Source organism: Microcaecilia unicolor, chromosome 5 (assembly GCF_901765095.1).
Source record: "Microcaecilia unicolor chromosome 5, aMicUni1.1, whole genome shotgun sequence".
Lineage (NCBI taxonomy): Eukaryota > Metazoa > Chordata > Amphibia > Gymnophiona > Siphonopidae > Microcaecilia > Microcaecilia unicolor.
The window spans coordinates 207,540,045-207,559,256 of NC_044035.1; the positions used below are offsets into that span (position 1 = coordinate 207,540,045).

The window sequence follows — 19,212 nt, forward strand, 5'->3', positions numbered from 1 at the left end:
CAGAGCTGAGCTGAGCTGGGAGAGAGTTCCAGAGGAAAGGTCCAAGATAACTAAGGGCTGATTTGCAGTGATATCAAGATGAAGAACCTGTGAAAATCGTAGCACAAGAAGAATGGATGTAGAGGAGTCGAGTGAGAAGGATGGGATATAGGGAATAAGAAGATTATGCAGATAGGTGGGAGCTAATGGGAGGCGGCCTTTGAACACAAAAATCAGCATTTGAAAGACACTACCCCTGACTTGGATTATTCTGGCTTTTAAATGGTCTCGTAATCTACCATGTGTTACCACCCAAGAACTATGTAAAGCTTTTGTGTTGCAGATTCATAAAATGTCAGAATCTATGATATTGCGGGAGTTGCTGTATAAATATGCGTTAAGACTTTATATTTCACCTCATAGAGCATTTCAGTCTGTTTTAACATCATGTGACTTGTGTTTGAAGTGTGGTGGTACTCCAGCGACTCTGGGACATATGTTTTGGCAGCGTCCTATCATAGCTTTCTTCTGGAGCTTTCTTTTTTTCTACCTACTGGGATTGTGAGGTTGCCTATGATCCATGGATGCTTTTTGGCCATTAGATCCGCACTGCTCCAGTACCTGTTGGCTTTCTTCATTTTTTGGGTTAAAAAACATTTTATTGGAATGGAGGAATACAAATGGTCTGACCACACGAAGCTGGTGCTCTTTGTTACTTTACCAAATGCGCCTACAGTGTCAAGGGGTTTATTCCCTGGATTTCCAGCTGGGTAGAAATTTCAGGAAACTTGAGAACCTTTGTGGTTGTCCATGCTTTCTAGATCACAGTTATCTGTTAAATTAAAAAAAAAATTTCTTTTTGTATTACTGTTGTGGTTCCTTGAGGGACATTCTGGTGTGTGCAAAAGACCTGGGTGGAGGGTGGGTGGGATTGGGGACTGTATTGTAATGCTTGCATCTAGTGGTTATGCTGCTTTGTTATCGTTGTTTAATAAAAATGATTTAAACATAAAACAGGAAAGAAGCTCAAACATCCGAAAAGGGCATTCAAATAACCATTTAACGTTGCAGGCTGTTCCAAAGTCAGACACCATTTGTTGTCAGGTCCTATTGGACTCTAAAGAGCATTGAAGGCTTGATTGAAAAATTGTGTTATAGGCCTATCTTAAAATTTTTGATATAGGTAGAGTGGGGATGACTATTATTATTTTGTTTTTATTGTTGTGTATTGATGGGACAGACCCAGAAGCCCCTTAACCAGAAAACAGGTGTGTCACCCAGAGAGGGCTCAAGGATCCTTCAAACTGGAAAGAAGGGTATACCCAAAACCAACACTGAAATTAGACCAGAAAAATTCCAGCTGCGAGATGGAAGTAACAAAAGTGTAAGCAGAAGTATTTGGTCACATTATTCAGTTAAACCACTTTCAAAGTTTCTATAATGCTATACTGGCTTTGTACTAGCAGGAGGAAAGAAATGTAAGAGATCAAGAGATATTGAAAGGACCAGAGAGAAAAACTAGCCACAGCCCCCCTCATTCAGTAAGAGCAAACATCTTACCTGGTGCCAAGCGGTAACTGGTATCTCCAGGCAACTCGAAACAGTCTGATTCAAAGTCTCCAGATTCCCATCCACCAACACTGGTAAAGAATTAAGAGCCTCTTTTACTAAATTGCGCTAACAATTTCCGTATGTCAAATATGATGCAGCCCACTCAAAAGAGGCCTTAAATGACAAGTTCCCACAACATTATAAGACTGTATTTTTTGTATCAAATGTGATAAGTACATAAGTATTGCCACACTCAGACAGACCGAGGGTCCATCAAGCCCAGCATCCTGTTTCCAACAGTGGCCAATCCATGTCACAAATATCTGGCGAGATCCCGAAAAAGTTCAATATATTTTATGCTGCTTGATTCACATTCTGATTGTTCCTGTTCACATATTAGTTGTATGTGTCCAACACAGCGAAGGTGACAATGACATCCAACACAAAAGGAGTTCACCAAAGCATGCAAAGACTCGACACGAGTAGCGCCTCAGCCCCACTGGCCCACCCTAAGGGTCCCCAGCAGGATGCCTCCAAATCTGATGGTCACTCGGATAAACACCAACCAACGCAGCCCATTCAAAAGAGGCCTTAAATGACAAGTTCCCATAACATTATAAGACAGTATTTATTGTAGCAGAACTGAAAAAGAGGGATTCAGCAGTCAGATTCTCTGTCTAAACTACAAGTTTTGTGCTCTCTCTCTTATATAGTATTACAATACTGTGCTTTCCATAAGTACAACCCTACTACTTACTTATCATTTCTGTAGCGCTACTAGACGTACGCAGCACTGTACACTTGAACATGAGACAGTTCCTGCTCGACAGAACCCAGAATAATACATACATGGCTCATTAGTGTGTATACATAATACTGGTTAGTGTATATACATAATACTGATTGTCAAGCCTCTTAAGACTTAACTGTAAAGTCTCAATATCTTAAAGTATAACCTTGGCACACCAGAACACACCTGAAGTCTTTCTGAAGTTTCTTTTATTGCATACATATAGATAATTTACTCACAGTCAGATGTTCAGAAGTGTTGCCCCTGGGCACAGAGACTCCATAATTCTGAGAGCTGTATCAGTGGTTGGAGGTAGAAATCTGAAGAAAGGCAGCTTTATTACAGAGGTGGGAAAATAGTTGAACAGGTAGAAGTAGCTCAGAGCTGGGTGACTGGAAAGTGCAATATCTCATTAAGAAGATATATTCAAGGTAAAAAAAAACAAGTTTGTTCCAGGGAGTTTAGCAGAACAAGTGCTGTCTGAAGCAAGATGGAGAATGCCTCATGGAGACAGAGAGGCCGAGAAGGGCTCACACAGGCCCAGGGAGGAGGGGGTAAAGAGACCAATGGGGACAGAGCCTGCCATCAGGTGGCAAGGGTGGTCCTAGAGGACAGCCCTCAATTGGAGGGAAAGGTCATACCTGGCTGACCTTTCAGGACAGAGATAGTAGGATTGACCAGGAAATGATAGCAGGAAGATAAAGGAGCCAAGCTTGGCTGAGAAAGAGAAAAGGTCCAGGCAGCAGCACAAACCATAAGTACATAAGCACTGCCACGCTGGGAAAAGACCAAAGGTCCATCAAGCCCAGCACTCTGTCTCCAACAGCGGCCAATCCAGGCCCCAAGAACCTGGCAAAAACCCAAAATTTAATAACGATCAATGGACTTTTCCTTCAGGAATCTGAATAGTAACAGTTCTTATACAGACAGGCAGGTGTGGTTGCATTACCTGTGAACTACGTTACATACAATGCATTGCTCACATATCTTTGCAGTGAGAACTGCAGCAGTGAAAATCCTTAGAAGTGAGAATAGCAGTAAAAGCATTAAACACATTTTAGGGTCATAATAACATAGTAACACTAGTAAAAAAGGCCCGTTTCTGGAACAAATGAAACGGGCGCTAGCAAGGTTTTCCTGGGAGTGTGTATGTTTGAGAGAGAGAGCCAGAGTGAATGTGCGGGTGTGTGTGAGAATGAGAGTGTGTGACAGGGCCCCCTCCCCTGTTCCTAATGCCCCTCACCCCGTTCCCTCCCCTCCTTTTCCTCCTCCTTCCTACACTTTGGGTTCCTTAAGGCTTTCAAAAGTCTATGTACCCCTGTGGCCCTAATGCCCGGTATCCGGATACCCCACCGCTTTCCTCCTCACCCCTCCCCCAAGATGTAATACTTTCACGTCCTTCATTTTTTTTTTTAAAAAGTGTCCTATCTACCCTGTGTACAAATGCCCGGCATTCAGATTGTGTTCCTCTCGTAAATTTTCATTTCTTTCATTCATTCAGAACTTGCCCCCCCCCCCCCCCCCCGAACACTTTTGGTTCCTTCAGTCTTTTAAAACTCTCCTATGTACCCTGTGTGCTAATGGCCAGCATTGAGATTGTTTTCCTGTCCCAAATTTGCATGTCTTTCAGTCATTCACAACTCTCCCCCCCCCCCCCTTCTCCAGTTTAACACTTTTGTTTCCTTCAGTCTTTTAAAACTCTCCTATCTACCCTGTGTCCTAATGGCCAGCATTCAGATTGTTTTCCTTTCCCAAATGTTCATGTCTTTCAGTCCTTCAGAACTCCCCCCTCCCCCCATTTAACACTTTCGGTTCCTTCAGTCTTTTAAACCTCTCCTATCAACCCTGTGTCCTAATGGCCAGCACTCAGATTGTTTTGCTTTGCCAAATTGTCTGTCACTGATGTCACTGAGGTCAGTGCCTGCCTGCCTAGCAGACCACTTCCGGCAGGCACGGTCCCAAGCACATCCTGTTGGAGGTGAGAATTATTATATAGGATAGTAGATGACGGCAGAAAAAGACCTGCATGGTCCATCCAGTCTGCCCAACAAGATACCTTACCTTGATTTGTACCTGCCTTTTTCAGGGCACAGACCGTACAAGTCTGCCCAGCAGTATTTTCCGCCTCCCAACCACCAGTCCCGCCTCCCATCTCCGGCTCTGGCACAGACCGTATAAGTCTGCCCTCCACTATCCTCGCCTCCCAACTACCAACCTCTCTTCCCCCACCTGCTCCGCCACCCAATTTTGGCTAAGCTTCTGAGGATCCATTCCTACTGCACAGGATTCCTTTATGCACATCCCACGCATGTTTGAATTCCGTTACCGTTTTCATCTCCACCACCTCCCGCGGGAGGGCATTCCAAGCATCCACCACCCTCTCCGTGAAAAAATACTTCCTGACATCTTTTTTGAGTCTGCCCCCTTTCAATCTCATTTCATGTCCTCTCATTCTACCGCCTTCCCATCTCCGGAAAAGATTTGTTTGCGGATTAATACCTTTCAAATATTTGAACGTCTGTATCATATCACCCCTGTTCCTGCTTTCCTCCAGGGTATACATGTTCAGGTCAGCAAGTCTCTGCTCATACGTCTTGGAACCAGAGGCGTATCTGGCCTCCGGCGGTAGGGGGGGCCAGAGCCAGAGGGAGGGGGCACATTTTAGCCCCCCCCCCCGCCGCCATTACTGGCCCCCCCCCCCCACCACCACCAATGACTCTCTCCACCCCCCCCTCCCGCCGCCAGCCCTCCCCCGCTGCCGTTTCTTACTTTTGCGCCGAGGTCCGCTTCCTCCTGGGCCTTTAAAAATATTTCTTCAGCTGGCGGGGGACCCCAACCCCCACCAGCCAACCCGAGGTGACGTCTTTCAACTTGAAAGTTTCAAGTTCTTCGTCCGCCGTGGCCAACGTGCTGGAGTTGAGCGGCTGAATCCAGTTCGGAGTCTGACGTCGCATGACGTTCGAACATCGCACGATGTCAGACTCCGAACTGGATTCAGCCGCTCAACTCCAGCACGTCGGCCACGGTGGACGAAGAACTTGAAAGATGTCACGTCGGGTTGGCTGGCGGGGGTTGGGGTCCCCCGCCAGCTGAAGAAATATTTTTAAAGGTGCAGGAGGAAGTGGACCTCGGCACAAAAGTAAGAAACGGCAGCGGGGGAGGGCTGGCGGCGGGTGGGGGGCCAGGGCGAAATCTGTGGGGGCCCAGGCCCCTGTGGCCCCACGCAGATACGCCCCTGCTTGGAACGCAATCCCATACCATTCTCGTAGCTTTTCTTTGCACCGCTTCCATATTTTTAACATCCTTCGCAAGGTACGGCCTCCAAAACTGAACACAATACTCCAGGTGGGGCCTCACCAACGACTTGTACAGGGGCATCAACACTTCCTTTCTTCTGCTGATCATACCTCTCTCTATACAGCCTAGCAACCTTCTCGCTACGGCCACCGCCTTGTCACACTGTTTCGTCGCCTTCAGATCCTCGGATACTATCACCCCAAGATCCCTCTCCCCCTCAGTACCTATCAGACTTTCCCCGCCTAACACATAAGTCTCTCGTGGGTTTCTACTCACTAAATGCATCACTTTGCATTTCTTCGCATTGAATTTTAATTGCCAAACCTTAGACCATTCTTCTAGCTTCCTCAGATCCCTTTTCATGCTTTCCACTCCCTCCCGGGTGTCCACTCTGTTGCAAATCTTAGTATCATCCGCAAATAGGCAAACTTTACCATCTAACCCTTCGGCAATGTCACTCACAAATATATTGAACAGAATTGGCCCCAGCACCGATCCCTGAGGCACTCCACTACTCACCTTTCCCTCCTCCGAGCGAACTCCATTTACCACCACCCTCTGTCGTCTGTCCGCCATCAGTTCCTAATCCAGTTCACCACTTCGGGACCTATCTTCAGCCCATCTAGTTTATTTAAGAGCCTCCTGTGGGGAACCGTGTCAAAAGCTTTGCTAAAATCTAAGTAGATTATGTCTATAGCACGTTGATGATTCAGTTCTCCAGTTACCCAATCAAAGAATTCAATGAGATTCGTTTGGCACGATTTCCCTCTGGTAAAACCATGTTGTCTCGGATCTTGCAACTTATTGGCTTCTAGGAAATTCATTATCCTTTCCTTCAGCATGGCTTCCATTACTTTTCCAATAACCGAAGTGAGGCTTACCGGCCTGTAGTTTCCAGCTTCTTCCCTATCACCACTTTCGTGAAGAGGGACCACCTCCGCCGTTCTCCAGTCCCTCGGAACCTCTCCCGTCTCCAAGGATTTATTAAACAAATCTTTAACAGGACCCGGCAGAACCTCTCTGAGCTCCCTCAATATCCTGGGGTGGATCCCGTCCGGTCCCATGGCTTTGTCCACCTTTAGCTTTCCAAGTTGTTGATACACACTCTCTTCCATGAACGGTGCTCTATCCATTCCATTCTCAGGTGTACTTTTGCCAGTCCCTCGCGGTCCTTCTCCAGGATTTTCTTCAGTGAAAACCGAACAAAGTATCTATTTAGCAAATTGGCTTTTTCTTCATCATTATCTACATAGCGGTTCGCTGTATCTTTTAGTCTCACAATTCCCTTTTTAGTCCTTCTTCTTTCACTAATATATCTGAAGAAATTTTTGTCGCCCCTCCTTACATTTCTAGCCATTTGTTCTTCCGCTTGCGCCTTCGCCAGACGTACCTCTCTCTTGGCTTCTTCAGTTTCATCCGGTATTCCTCCCCGTGTTCCTGTTCTTGAGATTTTCTATATTTCTGGAACGCTAACTCTTTAGCCTTTATTTTCTCAGCTACTTGCTTGGAGAACCATATTGGTTTCCTTTTTCTCTTGCTTTTATTTACTCTCCTTACATAAAGGTCTGTGGCCCTATTTATTACTTCTTTCAGCCTGGACCACTGCCCTTCCACTTCATGTACGTCCTCCCAGCCCATCATCTCCTTCCTCAGGTATTCCCCCATTTTACTAAAGTCAGCACACTTGAAATCCAGGACTTGAATTTAGAGTGGCCGCCCTCCACTTCAGCTGTTATATCAAACCAAACCGTTTGATGGTCACTGCTTCCCAGGTGTGCACCCACTCGGACATTTGACACACTATCCCCATTTGTGAGCACCAGATCCAGCATCGCTCCCTCCCTCGTGGGTTCCGTCACCATCTGTCTGAGCAGAGCACTTGGAAAGCATCCACGATCTCTCTACTTCTTTCCGATTTGGCAGACGGAACCTTCCAATCTACATCCGGCAGATTGAAATCTCCCATCAACAGAACCTCTTTTTTCTTTCCTTATTTTGAATATCCGCAATCAGATCTTTATCTAGTTCCTCTAATTGTGTCAGGGGTCTGTAGACAACACCCACTTGGTTCTATCCTCTCTTTTTAAGGTGATCCATATCGCTTCTTCTTTTCCCCAGGTCCCTGTCATTTCAGTCGCCATGATATCATTCCTCACATACAGAGCTACTCCTCCACCTTTACGACCCTCTCTATCCTTCCTAAATAGATTATAGCCTGGATGTTTGTATCCCATTCGTGGGAACCGTTGAGCCATGTCTCTGTGACTGCAACAACATCTAAGTCTGCCTCCAACATCACTATAAACTAACATCACTATAAACTAGTGCAAGGCTGTCAAAGGACAGAACAACTGATTAGTAACATAACACATGTTAATCTTGCTAACTGCCTCTCATCAATGAGTAATGTCCTCCAGCACCTATCTATCTACTACTCACTCTACTAGCCAAATTCAAGCAGGAAATAGCAATAGGAAACAACATCCTCCTCCTCCAATTCGACATGTCTAGTGCATTCGACATGGTAAACCATAACATATTAATAGATTACTTGACAAATTCGGGATTGCTGGCAACATACTTAACTGGATCAAGGGTTTCCTAACCACAAGAACCTATCAGGTAAAGTCAAAATCAAACATATCATCACCATGTGTTATGATTCTGTATGATTCTGTTAGAATTCTGTTAGTCAGGCAGGGGAATGCTTGGAACCTCTCCTGACTGGTCCGTCAGGGGCTGAGCTGATATCAGTCTGTCTACTTAAGCTCACCCCTCCCATCAACCCCTGCTTTGGCGTTTACTCCAAACCTGCTGAAGCCTTCCTTTGCTCTGTGTGAGCTGTTGCTCTGTGCTTGTGTGGAGTTGTTTCTCCTCTCCTGTCTGCAGTGTCTGTTTGCTCTGTCTCCGTCTGTGTGTGTCTAATTACCCCTCTCCCTACACCTGGGGATCTCTGTTTAGCTCTGGTGCCGAGTGGTGAGTTACTTCTTGTTCTGTTCCAGTTTCTTGGTTGCTGTCCTTCCTTCAGAGTTCCCTTCATGCTGTGTTTGTTCTGCCTGTCTGGTCCTGTCCCTTGTTTCTCTCTGTGGGGATTGATTGTTTTTCTTTGTGCTCCTTAATCAGTTGCCTGCAGTACTCCCTACCTCAGCTTTCTGTTTGTGTGCCCTGGGTTTAACCCTTTGTCTGCAGAGCTTCTCTGCTTCCCTATTGTCTGCAGTATCCCCTGCCTCAGCTTTCTGTTTGTATGCCGATCTGGGTTTAACCCTTTGTCTGCAGAGCTTCTCTGCTTCCCTGTTGTCTGCAGTATCCCCTGCCTCAGCTTTCTGTTTGTATGCCGAGCTGGGTTTAACCCTTTGTCTGCAGAACTTCTCTGCTTCCCTGTTGTCTGCAGTATCCCCTGCCTCAGCTTTCTGTTTGTGTGCTGAGCTGGGTTTAACCCTTTGTCTGCAGAGCGTCTCTGCTTCTGTGTTGTCTACAGTATTGTATCTCAGTCCCTCACTTGTCGTGTTCCTGTGTATGCTTCCCTTTTCTCCTTGACTGCCAGCACCGAGGGTGTTGCTGGTGCTCCGGTCCCCAGAGGGGGACACCTCACTTAGTCTCTTTCTCCCATCCCTAAGTATGACTCAGTTCCAGGTAGGCCGTGAGGCATGCATGCTTGAGTTCTGAGTGTATCGGTTCCAGATAGGGCATTCAGGCGGGTCTCATGGCCTATCTTCCCCTTTCTGGAGGTGTAAGATTGGTTGCGTGTATGTGTGCAGGGATTGATAGCTGGGGTCGTGTATAGTACCTGTTCGGTCCATCCTAGGCCTTGGCCTAAAAGCTATGCTAGGCCTCGGCCTAGGTCCAAGGGCTCATGTCCAGACTAACACCGTGGAAAGCAGATTGCAGAGTACCACAAGGATCACCGCTATCCCCGATCCTCTTCAACCTGATGACCCCACTAGCCAAGGCCTTATCCAACCAAGGTCTTAACCCTTTCATCTATGCAGATGATGTCACTATATACATCCCTTACAGATCCACACTGACAGAAATCGCTAACGAAATCAAGACTGGCTTGAATACCATGGACTCTTGGGCAAATGCATTTCAACTAAAACTCAATAAAGAAAAAACTCACTGTCTTATCCTTTCATCCCAATAAACCACGGACAATCCCGCAACTATTAACACCCCAGACCACATCCTCCCTGTCTCAGATTTCCTGAAAATCCTCGATGTTACACTGGACCAGAACATTACACTAGAAAGCCAAGTAAAATCCACAACAAAGAAAATGTTTACTCATGTGGAAACTCAAACGCGTGAAACAATACTTCCCGAAGGAAACATTTTGCAACCTGATACAATCGATGGTACTGAGCCATGCTGACTACTGCAATGGAATCTGTGCAGGATGAAAAGAAACTTCAGACAGCACAAAACACGGCTGCAAGACTCATCTTCGGAAAAACACGATTTGAAAGCGAAAAACTACACTAGCTCCCAATCAAAGAACGCATTGCCTTCAAAATCTGTACTATGGTTCACAAAATTATATACGGTGAAGCACCGGATTACATGACAGCCCTAATCGACCTACCAGCCAGAAACTCATTCGTATCAACACGAACGTACCCAAATCTACACTACCCAAGCTGCAAAGGACTCAAATACAAATCAACTTACGCATCTAGTTTTTCCTACATCAGCACACAAACTGTGGAACGCACTACCAAAGACTTGAAAACCATATACGACCATTACACTTCAGAAAGACACTCAAGACCCAAGGCATACCCTACAGATCCAACGTAAAGCCTGATATCTGCGACACAACAACACTAAAGTTCGTAATGGCCTTCACCAACTCTCCCGCTGAACGGTTCCTCTATGTGGTCCTACCACATGAACATTACCCTATCACAACTTCACCTTGTATTTGTATACACCGGCCACATTGAACCTACAAAGAGGTGGGAAAATGTGGGGTACAAATGTAACAAATAAATAAATATTTTGGCAGAGGGTGCATAAAATGGCCAGACTTGCGTAGTTTGCAAAAGTTGGTCAAAGGGTAGCTTAAGGGGATCAACAACTGACCTCTTACATCTTCACATACTTTTGAGGAAAACAAATTCTGCCCAAACCCAGTTTGTACCTGTATGATAGGGCTATACTATGTGCTAGGTATTTACATAACAGAAATAGGGTGGAGAGGGCCCAATGTCAAAAGATCAGTCACCACACACAAGGGTAAGATGCTCCAAAAAAACTTTAATCAAGACCCAACTAGGGTTACCATATGGCTACAGAAAAAGGAGGATGAATTGAGCCAGCTGAGTTTTACTTCCCATTGCTTTCAATGGAAGTAATTGAGCCAGCCAGGTTTTTCTTCCATTGCTTTCAATGGAAAGCAATGGAAGTAAAACCCGGCTAGCTCAATCCGTCCTCCTTTTCCTGGAGCCATATGGTAACCCTACCCCAACACGGTCCGTGGTTCGGCTATATCAGCCTTCCTCAGGGGTCAATCAATTAGGATTCAGCAATACATCAACTGAAGGAGCACTTAATAATTAGTAATGATCACAAAAACCTTGACTAGCACTCCATATAACGCACACTGACAACGCTTGAAAAAAATGGAAAACGGACGCCGAGAAGTAAAGCTGCATGTCTCTCTTGGCCAACCAACGGTCAGTTGCTGTCTCTCCTGTATGCTTGCAGTGGAGTGGCGTAGCCTAATGGGTAAGTGCAGTGCTCAACCTGAGCACTTGGGGAACCTCCATTTCCACAACAGTCCCTTGTGTTTCTGAGCAAGTCACTTAACCCCGCCATTGCCCCAGATACAAAATAATCCCCTGTATATAACTCCTCTTATTCTCCTTACCTATCTATATGTTCCATCTTTGCTTATACCCTACACTGTGTAATAAAATGTTTTATTATATAGTCTATCAACACTGTATAATGTGCCATACTTTGTATTATTTGAATATTTTTACTGCTGTAATTATTCTTACTATACACCACCTTGAGTGAATTCCTTCAAAAAGGCAGTAAATAAATCATAAGAAATATGTAAACGCTTTGACTGTGTAACCATAGTAAGGCAATACTGTATATCAAATCCCATTCCCTTTCAATGAATACTTGCTATTACACTCCTCTACTACATTCTTTCTATTTACAATAGCAGAAAACACAGACCTATGATTCCTTTAGTATCTGACGATAACATGAGCTAAATGTACACCTTAAAGAACCACATAACTCGGTGGAATAACTAACAAATCAATACATGAGTTCTTTTGAGCTTTTTCCTGCTACCTCAGACAGTTCATGTAACTTAAGTACGCTGCTCTCCACCAGTAACAGCAGCACCACATAAGCCCCATCTACCCTCGGTTCCCCTCACGTCCACTGAGTGAGTGCATCTTACGGACAGATTGCGTCAGACAGCAGTGGCCCCACCCTTTGACTTGCGGATAGCCCCTCCTCGCAGGGCGGATTAACGCTGTTACAGGGCCACGTTAGGCACAGCGAAAGTCGAGCAGCCAATCAACGGTAGCCACACAGTGTTTTGGCGAACGCGGAGCAGTTATAAAAGTCAGCTGTTGGGGGTGGGAGGGGAGGCTTGCTCATCCTTCAAAGGCTAGTGCTGTTGTGAAGTCTTATCGATTATAGTGTTGTACGGAGCAGCAGTAGTACTTGTTTGTTTTTTAAGTGGACTTGTGCTCGGCCCCATTTTCTCTGACGATGGAGACTGCTGCCGAACCACTGTCTGAGTCTGTCACTCTGGTGATCAAAAGCCCGAATCAAAAACAGGAAGATCTGCTGATTGAGGCCCAGCGGAGCTGGAGTGTTCAGCAGCTGAAGGCCCACCTGCAGCAGGTGTTTCCGGGCCAGCCGTTGAGCGTGATGTGTGCGGGATCGTTTGTTCAACAGTAGCCACTTGTGAATCCCTACAGCACTTTCTCAATGCCCTGAGTTGGGAGGTTGGCTCTACAAGGAGCGGCGGGGGATAGATCTCCGCATTCCGCTCATCGGTGTGGGAAGAATGTAATACGAACGGGGTTTTGAGGCTGTTGGCTGATCGTTTTGAAGATGATCGTCTTTCCCCTTCCTCTTTCCTCAAGATCCCCTAATGTGGTAGTCAGCCAGATGCTGTGGAGTGCCGACGTGCTCCCTGTAGGGGTTTGTAGTCCCGCGAACTCCAATTTTCCCTTTGCATTTGTTTTTAGTGCTGTTTGTGGCAGTTATGAACTGTTGAAAACGGTATCCTTCACGATCTCTCATGACTAAAGTCGCATTTCGTTCTGTGTTTTGGATTGTTCATTGGTGCTTCAAACTTCTTAACGGTTTACTTTTTCTCTAATTTTATTGTGCTCATAATAGGGGACATGATATTGAAAGCTGTAAGTGTATTACGATGTAGTTATTGTGGTATCTTTGCATGGGGATTTTGAGTGTAAAGTGAAGTGATATATATATATTTTGTATCAGCTGTGTAAGGTATGACGTCCCAATATAGAACAATATGTAGGACTGAATCTCTGCGGTAAACAAATGATGAAAAGTGAGGCGAGTATCAAAGGTCTCCAGTTGAAATACAGAGAAAAACTTTAATGCGGTATTTATCCACCGACGTTCGTGGTCGTCAATAAAGGACTTTTACTCGCTTCTCTTTTTCACCCATTTTTTTTTCCATATACAAGAAGAACATACCGGTTGTGATGTTAACTAAGAAGCATTGTGAATCCTTCAAACAATCAGTCCAGAACCAGGCGTGATTTTTGTCTCGGAGTTCACTTGGGGGACCCCTGTGTCTGCCTGTTTGAGGGGGGTCCTGTATAAGCCCTGCTCTTTTTTGGGATTTAAGTACTTTAGAATTATGGTATTAAGGTTCTGGGGTTACGATATAGCAAATAGTATGTATGGGCTTTGCATGGGTATCCTGTTGAGACTCCTGCATAGTATGTCTAGTTGCTAGAGATTAATTTGACTCTGGAGACCAGGTGAGTGCAGATTTAAGATCCAGTATTAGTCTTGTGTGAAAAATGTGCTTGGTATTAGAGGTAAAACTTCTTTGGTGGTACTGGGCACTTTGGGAACAGGTTGCAAGTGGAGTGGGAATAAAACAAAATTTGCTTTCTTAAGGGATAAAAACTTGGCTAATCCCATGAGGTGGTTTAAGCTGTTTGGAGGTGATGTTGTTTTCCTCCAAACCTCTCTCCTCCCAAACAACACTTGTTTGGTTAGTAATTTTATGTATTTTTATACCACCTTGTTCTTGTGAGACTGGGAAGAATATTTAAAAAATGTTTAAAACCACCATCATATTGTTGATGTTTAGTGCAGTGACTTCTTTTCTGCCTCATTGTTCAATAAAACTGGCCAACAAGCATTTCTGCTTAATTATGGTAATGTACATGATTCGCCCTGTTTCTGGTGTTGGTAATGTAATTCTCACTGTGGAAGAACAAGATTATTTTGATTATTGTTTTTAAGATACTTGGGGCCCTGTTTATTAAGCCGTGTTGTAGGCGCACTGATGTTTTTAGTGCACGCTAACACTAGAGACGCCCATAGCGCGCCTTAGTAAACAGGGCCCTTAGCTCTTTATGGTGCTACCTAGGATGTCTGTACAAATTCACTGGGTTATATCTTTAAAAATCCTAGGAGTAATCATAGTGATTTTTATCCTTTAAAGACCATATTTCATTTCTTTAAAAAAAAAGTTTCTGTAAATTACATATATATTTGGTGGTTATTCACACTGGCAAAGCCCTGTGTTCAATGGTTATTGCCTTGGCCATTGCAAATATAGAATATTGTAACTGACTTCTTGGGGATTTGGTGTGAACTTCAATGTCTGCAACAACTACAAAATATTGCAATAAAGCTTATAAAAAGGTGTAGAAAACCTACATAATCCCCTTTATTATTCATAAAAACACTGGCTTCCTGTTAAATACAGAATCCATTTCAAAATACAAATCTTGGTATATAAAATTCATAAACATGGAATTCTAGGTTCTCTTTTCAGATCTTATACCATTCACTCCCTCTAGAATTGTACACTTATACCATCCTTTTCACATATTCACCTGCAGTCCATTTGGGATTTTATCTTCAATGTCATATAGAGGCATATTTTCAAAGCACTTAGCCTTCCAAAGTTCCATAGGTTTCTATGGAACTTTGGAAGGCTAAGTGCTTTGAAAATGCCTCATAGTCTCCACACTTTTTGGAACCATCTACCCCAATGCATACACACAGAATTAAGCTATTCAATGGTCAAAACCAAATTGAAGTATTTGTTTAATCTGGCTTTTAATTTAGATTCTTTTATTTTTTATTATTTTATTTTTTTTATTTATCATTTTACTTAATTACATTCACATTTATCATGTAAATGTAAGGAAAAACAGAAATTAATATAAGGAAAAAGAAAAAAAACATTTTCTCTCAACAATATATATAATTGTCCACAATTGGGGGATCCAAGATCAGGAAAACAATCTCAAAGAAAATAAGAAAAACACCAAGTGGTTAATCTTACAAATTCATATTTTCTGAGGGAGGAAGGTTAATCGGTAATTGCAGCCGGTACAGTGGTAACTAAAGGAAGTTGCTGCAGAGGGTTCTTCATCTGTTCTTTTAACGCCACAAACTCTTGTAATTTCTTGGGTTCAACAAATAAGTAATAAGGAAATAAAACACTTACAAGAGAATTGCTGTAGGAAGGTCCCACCTAGGGCAATGATTCTTGGCTTAAAAGCCAAGAGTTCACACCTCCTAGTCTGCGATTCCCTTGATATATCAGGAAATATATTTATCTTTGAACCCAAAAAACTATCAGCCATGTATCGGAAATACAATTTCAAAACATTGTTCCTATCTAAATCAAAGGCAAAAGTCACTAGTAATATAACTCTACATATATAGGGTATTTTAGGAAGATTTATCATTCTCAAGTTATTTTTCCTTAATTGGTTCTTTTTTACAAGAAACATGACTGGCCTTCATTACCAGATTAACTGATTTTCATAGAGAAACTATTTCCATAATCAAAGTCTCTATTTTTATATCTTGGACTTCCACTTTGTTAGATAAGTATTGATATAATCACATATTTATTCCTGAAAAATTTTTGACATCTGAAGAAGAGAATTATTCACACTCTGCAGCACTTCCCATAGTGCGTCATTATGACATTTTTGGCTTCACCAAGTCCAATTTCTCCACAGAAACCGCTCCGGATATCTTCGGGGGGAAGAGCTCACTCTCCAATCCCCCAGTTGGTTTATTATCCGGAGTCAATGCTGCGCCAGGACCTCCTCGGATCGCGTGAGAATCCTAACCCACTTTGGGCGTTTCCACTGTCGACCTCCATAGAAGCGTTACTGTTTCCGGTCTTGGAGAGGTCATGCCAACAGGGGGACTGAAAGTCACTCCCTCGCCACTGAGATTCGCCTTGCTGTTCCCCGAAGCAGGAAACCGATATCCCCAATGGCTATGACCCCGAATCTCTCCAAAGTAGACTGAGAAGTGGTGGGAACCCCAGCCGGTTCGAGGATGACAACACCATGGCTTTGCCTTTTTTCTTCCCCATTCTCTGGGGAGCGCGCCTACTTCTTCAGGTATTCTGGTGTAAAATGGGAACTCAACTAACGTACGTCCTCCCTCAACGCCATCTTGGATCCTCCAGTTTGGGACACACTTTGTCTGGTTTCTCCTCAGAGGCCTGTCTGATATGGGTAACCCTTCAGCATAGCCCTCTAAGTCATTGAAACACGGAAGCCCCTCCACCTTTAATTTAGATTCTGATGGAATAATAAGTGGCAATTTGGTTTTAGCCTCAGATTAAACAGCTTGGCTCTATTGCTAATGTTTCCTGTGGATTATTTGTGGTTTCCTTTCCTATATCTATTTGTAGATTTTATGTAAACTGCTATGTTGGTGATGCCTAATAGCAGTATATCAAGTTGATGTTTGTGCAGCGGTGCGTACACTCTGTAGCGGTATAAAAATGCTTAATAATAGTAGTAGTAGTAATATAAGTGAAAATAAAAATGCCCTCAGTTAACCATGAAAACATAGCCCAAAATAGTATACTATCTTTTTGCCTTGTCAGTGCAGGTTTTTCTCCTGTAAGCTAACAGAATAGCAATTTAAGACTTAAAATATGGTTTTATATATACCGTGACTATTCAAATTTTTTTTTTATTTTAGAAGTCTTTATTGAACATTGTTAATTCTGAACATAGCGTACCTAACACATTCTCAATACAAATTTTGCACATAGCAATGTGCCAGTTACATAACAAAGAATACACAGTAGAGTTTGCCTTGAATAATCAATACAGAATATACTTCAACTTTTAATTATGTTTGTAAGTGGCCTTCCCATTCCCTGCCTATCGCCCTCCCCTCTCTCCCCGCCTCCAATTCCACCCCCCCCCCCCCCCATAGCCCTCCCTTTTCCCTTTCCCCCAGTGCTTTCTCTGGTCCTTCACACTCCTAAACTACATTCTCTCTCTTTGCTAGGTTAACTGCATTTACAGAAAACTGCCATGTTGTGTGCCATTGACTTGTCCGGTGTTTTCGTGCGGCTATGAGCCTTTCCATTTCACACACATATTTAATTTGTTTTGGCCATCTTGTAATTGAGGGGACTGTTTTTTGTTTCCAGTGCAACGCTACTGTCACTCTGGCCACTGCTGTCACCTGTCTCAGCAATTGCTGTTGACAAGATGTCAGTCCTCTCACCGGTGCAGAGAAAAGAAACACCTCAGGGACCCAAGGTATCAAACATTCCAGCCAACTCTGGAGTCTATCTTGCACTGCCTTCCAGAATGCCTTAACTTTAAAAATAGATTTACTTCTACTCATTTTACACCACTCAGGACTTTGTTGACCTCAATCATATCTCCCCTTATCCATCTCTTTTCTACGCTGAAGAGCCCAAACCTCTTTAGCCTTTATTGTTATTGCTCTTTGAAACTTTTCTAATTCTGCTATATCTTTTTTTTATTTTTTTTTTGAGATATGGCAACCAGAACTGTGTGCAATACTTAAGGTGCAGTCACACCATGGAGCAATACAAAGGCATTATATATGTTCGGTCTTCCTGTTTGCTTTTTTGGCCGCCATCACCACCACACACTGAGCAGACAATTTCAGTGTGTTATCTACCTAGATCTTTTTCTTGAGTGCTGACCTCCAAGGTGGACCCTAGCATCAGGTTACTATGATTAGGATTATTCTTTCCAATGTGCATCACCTTGCATTTGTCCACATTAAATTTCATCTCCCATTTGGACGCTCAGTCTTCCAATTTCCTAAGGTCTTCCTGCAATATTTCAGTCATCACGTGTTTTAACAACCTTGAATAGTATTGTCATCTGCAAATTTAATCACCTCACTTGTTAAATATCACCAGTCCCAGTACAGATCCCTGTGGCACTCCACTGTTCAGTCTCCTCCATTGAGAGAAATGACCATTTAATCCTTCCCTTCTGTTTTTTTTTTATTATTATTTTTTTATTTGTTACATTTATATCCCACATTTTCCACCTATTTGCAGGCTCAATGTGGCTTACATAGTAAATGTGGCTTACATAGTACCATTACGGCATTTGCCAGTTCCTGTATGAACAAATACAAGGTGACATGTGGTAGAATAAGGTTCATGTAGGTAAATACAGTGGGGAACTTAGAGAAGGAAGAGTTAGAAATGTCCATTTCGGTCTTTGGTCTTCATTGTGTCGCAGGTGTCCAGGTTTTTATGTTTGGTTGGTGGGGTATGCCATTCTGAACAGATTTGTTTTCGGAAAATTAGGTAGATCAAGCATAGTTTTTACTGCTTTTGGCAGTGTTCCATAGTTGTGCGCTTAGGAAAAGCTGGATGCGTAAGTTGATTTGTATTTGAGTCCTTGCTGCTTCGGGTAGCGGAGATTTAGGTATGATCGTGCTGATCTTGTAGTGTTTCTGGTTGGCAGGTCTGTGAGGTCTGTCATGTATCCTGGGCTTCACCGTAAATAATTTTATGGACTATTGTATAGATTTTGAAAGCAATACGTTCTTTGATTGGGAGCCAGTGCAGTTTTTCTCGGAGGGGTTGGCGCTTTCAGAACGCGTTTTTTCCAAATATAAGCCAGGCTGCTGTGTTTTGGGCGGTCTGAAGTTTCTTTATGATTTGTTCTTTCCAGCCCGCATAAATTCCATTGCAATAGTCTGCGTGGCTTAATACCATTGATTGTATCAGATTGCGAAATATTTCCCTCGGGGAAGAATGGTTCCACGCATTTGAGTTTCCACATTGAGTAAAACATTTTCTTTATTGTGGATTTTGCTTGGTTCTCTAGTGAGAGGTTCCGGTCGATTGTTACTCCAAGAATTTTCAGGCTGTCTGAGATTGGGAGGGTGCAACCTGGGATGTTAATGTTTGTGGGTTTATATGGATTGTATTGGGATGAGATGATGAGGCAATTTGTTTTTTTCCGTGTTGTTTTAGTTGGAATGCATTTACCCATGAGTTCATGATGTTTAAGCTGAGCTTGATTTCATTGGTGATTTCTGCCAGATCGTGTTTGTAGGGGATGTATATT

The 19,212-nt window shown here is 43.4% G+C and overlaps 1 protein-coding gene across 3 annotated transcripts in view; it reads left to right on the forward strand.

The window, feature by feature from the left end:
- Positions 1-12,312: 12,312 nt before the first annotated feature.
- HERPUD1 (homocysteine inducible ER protein with ubiquitin like domain 1) overlaps positions 12,313-19,212 on the forward strand; it is a 153,960-nt gene continuing 147,060 nt past the window's right edge. For all 3 annotated transcript variants that reach the window (XM_030203724.1, XM_030203726.1, XM_030203725.1), the window contains exon 1: positions 12,313-12,508. In XM_030203724.1, coding sequence (XP_030059584.1) covers positions 12,356-12,508 — 153 coding nt within the window. In that variant the 5' untranslated portion in view covers positions 12,313-12,355. The remainder of the gene's footprint in view (positions 12,509-19,212) is intronic.